The sequence below is a fragment of the Salmo salar genome, chromosome ssa07, assembly GCF_905237065.1.
Source record: "Salmo salar chromosome ssa07, Ssal_v3.1, whole genome shotgun sequence".
Lineage (NCBI taxonomy): Eukaryota > Metazoa > Chordata > Actinopteri > Salmoniformes > Salmonidae > Salmo > Salmo salar.
Window position 1 is genome coordinate 63,335,032 of NC_059448.1, and position 6,000 is coordinate 63,341,031.

The window sequence follows — 6,000 nt, forward strand, 5'->3', positions numbered from 1 at the left end:
TTATGCATATGTGGAGGAGTGTTAAAACTAGTGTGAACACTAAGTCATCTGTTGCCAAAAATGGTTCAATGAAATGCATAACAGATAATGAATTAAAGCTAGCTATTGCTGTCAAATTGATGTGCTAATACTCCGATGCATTGCAAGTGGGCAATTCCATGGTAAAGGAATTACGCTGAGACTCCAATTTCTCACTTTAAAATGCATGCCCAATAAATACCATTGATTTAAAAATGTTATAAGACATACAACTCTATGCACAATGACCTTGGACTATATCGTTGTTTAAGACGATGAAACCAGCAAGACGGCTAGTCAGCCAGCCAGCTGGCTAGCGCTAGCTACAGTATGCTAGCTGTCAACTCACCCCTCTCTCGACGCCTCCTGTCTATGCCGAATAAAACACTCCGGAAAGTGACCACCGCGCATAAACCCAACTGTCACGACGTGCTCTCGCTACCTGTCGCCAGTAACCTCCCCGTTTCGCCGTGCATGAAGTGTCTGTTTCCTGAATATCATCGGTTTAGTAGCGCCAGCAGCATCCGACCATCCTCTCACCTGCTCTTTTCTTCTCCGCTGGTTGGGTGGGAACAGAGCACCGACGAGAAGTGAACCGACAACCTCACAGTGGCGCATGCGCAAAACCGGTATCACATCTCATGTTCACCTTTCATGGTAGCAGACGATAGATAATACAAAACTGTGATCGCGACATTGTATCTAAATGTACAAGTCCAACACTGTATCCGACTGTTTGATTATGATATTGTATGCAATGCATGCGCCAATAGTTCTATAGTTCACAATGAAATGTGAGTTTCCTTCTGATGTGATGTAAGATCTCTATCGATTAGCCAATAGAGGCCTATTGATCGTCTATTAGGCCCTAGCAGGCTAATCTATTGATCATAGATGGGAGCATGTTCTACCAGATAAATGCATGCATTTATTTTGTTATTTTTAAAACTGTTTACCCCTTTTTCTCCCCAATTCCGTGATATCCAATTGGTAGTTACAGACTTGTCCCATCGCTGCAACTTCCATGCATTTCTGTGATTGTGCTTTATTGTTTGCCATGATAATTTGGACAACAGCGCCGTCCGTTGGATACAGCTTTCAGATCTCATGTTGTGAGTGATATTTGATAGCGTATGAATAATGCAACAAAGGATGAGATAGATTCGAGAAAGTAATAAACAACTATAATAAGTCTTTGACATTTCAATTTCTACAATGCATCTGAAGTCCTGCATTCATATGCACTACTATAAACCAAATATTTATGAGGCTTTTTCTATAAAAATGTGTACAAATATATCTATATAATAATAATAATATTATTCCAATAAATATTATATCCCAAAGATGTTTCCATTGATTACTTTGTTTAAAGCTGGTAGGCTATATAGGCATGTTGTACGCAGGGATAAATATAGTCTCAATCTACATCAGCAGAACATGATGTGTTTATTCCACCGCCATGACATAGTGCGCATCTTATTCCACCACCATGACATGGTGCGCATCTTATCCCACCGCCATGACATAGTGCGCATCTTATTCCACCACCATGACATGGTGCGCATCTTATCCCACCGCCATGACATAGTGCGCATCTTATTCCACCGTCATGACATAGTGCGCATCTTATTCCACCGCCATGACATAGTGCGCATTTTATTCCACCGCCATGACATGGTGCGCATCTTATTCCACCGCCATGACATAGTGCGCATCTTATTCCACCGCCATGACATGGTGCGCATCTTATTCCACCGCCATGACATAGTGCGCATCTTATTCCACCGCCATGACAATTGCGCATCTTATTCCACCGCCATGACAATTGCGCATCTTATCCCACCGCCATGACATAGTGCGCATCTTATTCCACCGCCATGACATAGTGCGCATCTTATCCCACCGCCATGACATGGTGCGCATCTTATTCCACCGCCATGACATAGTGCGCATCTTATCCCACCGCCATGACATGGTGCGCATCTTATTCCACCGCCATGACATAGTGCGCATCTTATCCCACCGCCATGACATGGTGCGCATCTTATTCCACCACCATGACATAGTGCGCATCTTATCCCACCGCCATGACATAGTGCGCATCTTATCCCACCGCCATGACATAGTGCGCATCTTATCCCACCGTCATGACATAGTGCGCATCTTATTCCACCGTCATGACATAGTGCGCATCTTATTCCACCGCCATGACATAGTGCGCATCTTATCCCACCGCCATGACATAGTGCGCATCTTATTCCACCACCATGACATGGTGCGCATCTTATTCCACCGCCATGACATGGTGCGTATCTTATTCCACCGCCATGACATGGTGCGCATCTTGCCCAGACAGCCATAGCCAGGAGCGCACTGGCAACTGGACTGACAGACAGACACAGACAGACACAGACAGACAACCAGCTAAATGTGGCCGGGGCGGTCACCTGATGATTGCTCAATCTTGACTCACGGTTCAGGAATACACTATATTACACCTAAAGCAACAACAAGCAATGTGATTTAGATTTGGTACAAAAGGTATGTGTGGAAAATGTCTACTTTTATTATTGTTTTTAATAACGTTATTTCTTATCTACTGTCGGCATGTAACATGGAAATAATGGTTATTTTGTGGTTTGACTGGTTATTATTGTGCATGACAGCTTGCCTTGAGAGAGTAGTTTACTGCAGAACTATTCTTTTAGATATCATTTAAAGTCAGCTACATTCACAACCGGTAAGGACAAGGGAGTGTCTGTCAACTAAGTGTAAATTGGGTGACTAGGTAGTTTTTCTGCAGTGATTGAAGGAAGATGACGGTGACGTATTCCAGTAAAGTCGCCAACGCCACGTTCTTCGGTTTCCATAGACTTCTACTGCGATGGAGAGGCAGCATCTATAAACTGCTTTATCGGGAGTTTATAGTCTTTGTACTGTTATATACCTTGGTGAGCCTCGTTTACAGGTAGGAATAATATTAAGCTATTAAGGGTTTCTCCTTAAACACATTAGTGTTGTCACGAATACAAGTCCTCGGTGATATGAAATATGTCTAATATAATTGTTATGTTATTTGTGTATGTATAGTCTATAACATTATCTATTATCTGATTTTAATCTGTTTATAACTGTGAATACAAATGAAGGTGTCATATGAGCCTTTGATTTGACTTTGCATGATGGGTCTGTAATTGATTTGTATCGCTGTGATATATCAATAACTGCATGCGAACAAATCTATAATGTTTCTTAATTAATTAACACATCTATCTATCTAGACTTGCTCTCTCAGACCCTGAAAAGCGTTTCTTTGAAAAGTTGGCTCTTCACTGTAACAAGTATGCAGAACAGATTCCAGTCACGTTTGTGCTTGGTAAGTCAGTACAACTAGCGCGTGCTTGCTGAGTAGTTTATAGCAGCTCACAGCCTATTAACCCTACGAGCTACTAGCGCTGTGCTGAGATGAGAATGCCTGTTTCTACCTGAATACTGTATAGGTGCTTTCCAGATGTGCTGAAAGTGCTTTACAATTTAAGTGGGAAATTCACCTCATCCACAACCCCATGTGTAGCTTGCCTGGCTACCCAAACTCTTTGCTCCAGCCAAACGCTACGCCACGCCCACAGATGTTGGTTTCTTCTCCGCGGTAATGGAGCGAGGAGCAGCGGAAGAATTCAGTTTGAGTCGTCGGGCAAATGTGTATCAGCCACCTAAAAACAGAATGACAACAGTGCAATACTTTCTCGATCACCACACACACGCACACGCACACACAAACACACTGGTTAACTGTCTGACCTGCTTGCTACTATCCAACCAAATTAACCCAACTAATCCTCAACAGTGCCAGGCAACAAACTAATGATAGTGATTTTTCACTCCTTACATAACAGAAGCTCTCAGACAGACACTGATTCCAGTGGGGAAATGAACTGGTGATTGAGTTAATGGAAGGAAATCATTAGTAGTCGGACCAAAGCAGGGAAAGTGGGATATTGTTGGGTTTGTTGGTTTGCTTGGGTGCTAGAGTGCTTTGCATGGCATATCAGATTGTCGCTTAATAATGTTGTGCTTCTGTGTGAATGGCACAAAGTGGCTTTCATGACATTTACGTATCTCACTTTATGTCAATAAGATATTGATATTGACTGGGATGAAGTTGCCCTAGACAATGATCTAGGGGTCAATTCTCTGTTTTGAGCTTGAGGATCAAAAGTAGCCTGAAGAGTACTGCACTATGTAGGAAATTAAATGTCATTTCGGAAGCAGCCCTTCTCAACCCAAACCTCATCCTTGGTTGCTACTGTAGTCATACCTGACAAAATACTGTTTAGACTTACTGTAGACCAGGGATTTCCAACCCTGTTCCTGGAGAGATTACCGTCCTGGAGGTTTTAACTCTAGGAACAGGGTTGGAGTTAAACCCTACAGGAGGGTATCTCTCCAGGAACAGGGTTGGAGTTAAAACCTACAGGAAGGTATCTCTCCAGGAACAGGGTTGGAGTTAAACCCTACAGGAGGGTATCTCTCCAGGAACAGGGTTGGAGTTAAACCCTACAGGAGGGTATCTCTCCAGGAACAGGGTTGGAGTTAAACCCTACAGGAGGGTATCTCTCCAGGAACAGGGTTGGAGTTAAAACCTACAGGAGGGTATCTCTCCAGGAACAGGGTTGGAGTTAAAACCTACTGGAGGGTATCTCTCCAGGAACAGGGTTGGAGTTAAAACCCTACAGGAGGGTATCTCTCCAGGAACAGGGTTGGAGTTAAAACCTACAGGAGGGTATCTCTCCAGGAACAGGGTTGGAGTTAAAACCTACAGGAGGGTATCTCTCCAGGAACAGGGTTGGAGTTAAAACCTACTGGAGGGTATCTCTCCAGGAACAGGGTTGGAGTTAAAAACTACAGGAAGGATGTAGAGCCCTGGTGTAGATGATGTCGATATCTCCTTCTATTCTCATCTTCTTCCTCCCTGCAGGTTTCTATGTGACCCTGGTGGTCAACCGCTGGTGGAACCAGTTTGTGAATCTGCCTTGGCCCGATCGCCTCATGTTCCTGGTCTCCAGCTGTGTTCACGGCCATGACGAGCAGGGCCGCCTCCTCAGACGCACGCTGATGCGCTACGTCAACCTCACCTCACTGCTCATCTTCCGCTCCGTCAGCACCGCCGTCTGTAAGAGATTCCCCACCATGGAGCATGTGGTGGAGGCAGGTACGACCCCCAAGGGGATAACGGAATGCAAATAGATGGGGTCAGGGGAAACTCATTTTGACAGGTAGATGCTGTACATAACGTCATGGACCAAGTAGTGGAAGCAGGTACCTCAATGACATGCGCTTGGCCTTACCTGACCCCAATAGAATACACATAGGTGGGGTCAAAGGTTGACCAGGTTTGGTTTACAGGTTTGGTTCAGATCAAGTGTTCTCTCAACCTTCAGTAGGTCAGGTTCAGATCAAGAGAGTTCACTCAACCTTCAGTACATTTTTTTACTTTTATCCCTTTTTCTCTCCAATTTCCAATTGTTAGTTACAGTCTTGTCTCATCGCTGCAACTCCCGTACGGACTTGGGAGAGGCGAAGGTCGAGAGCCGTGTGTCCTCCGAAACACAACCCAACCAAGCCGCACTGCTTCTTGACACAATTCCCACTTAACCCGGAAGCCAGCCGCACCAATGTGTCAGAGGAAACACCGTACACCTGGCGACCGTGTCAGCGTGCATTGCATCCGGCCCGCCACAGGAGTCACTAGAGCGCAATGGGACAAGAACATCCCTGCGGGCCAAACCCTCCCCTAACCCAAACGACGCTGGGCCAAATGTGCACCGCCCCATGGGTCTCCCGGTCACGGCCGGCTGCGACAGAGCCTGGCCTCGAACCAGGATCTGTTGTGGCACACACCTTAGACCACTGAGCCACTCGGGAGACGCTTCCATAAGTGTTTTATTGGTAAACAGGATGCGTGACATGTGAGAGTTA

At 45.1% G+C, this 6,000-nt stretch overlaps 2 protein-coding genes across 9 annotated transcripts in view; one reads left to right on the forward strand and one right to left on the reverse strand.

The window, feature by feature from the left end:
- The window catches only part of LOC123743807 (rab-3A-interacting protein), an 80,673-nt gene extending 80,051 nt beyond the window's left edge, over positions 1-622 (reverse strand). For 3 of the 5 annotated variants that reach the window (XM_045722432.1, XM_045722431.1, XM_045722428.1), the window contains exon 1: positions 368-622. The gene's annotated coding sequence lies outside the window, so the exon portion shown is untranslated. The remainder of the gene's footprint in view (positions 1-367) is intronic. The other 2 variants (XM_045722429.1, XM_045722430.1) reach the window with 2 other exon arrangements.
- Positions 623-2,379: 1,757 nt separating this feature from the next.
- LOC106576651 (bestrophin-3) overlaps positions 2,380-6,000 on the forward strand; it is a 10,597-nt gene continuing 6,976 nt past the window's right edge. Inside the window, exons 1-4 of one of the 4 annotated variants that reach the window (XM_045722434.1) lie at positions 2,380-2,562; positions 2,825-2,989; positions 3,303-3,397; positions 5,000-5,233. In XM_045722434.1, coding sequence (XP_045578390.1) covers positions 2,838-2,989; positions 3,303-3,397; positions 5,000-5,233 — 481 coding nt within the window. In that variant the 5' untranslated portion in view covers positions 2,380-2,562; positions 2,825-2,837. Of the gene's footprint in view, positions 2,563-2,809; positions 2,990-3,302; positions 3,398-4,999; positions 5,234-6,000 lie in introns of those variants that run through there. The other 3 variants (XM_045722435.1, XM_045722436.1, XM_045722437.1) reach the window with 3 other exon arrangements.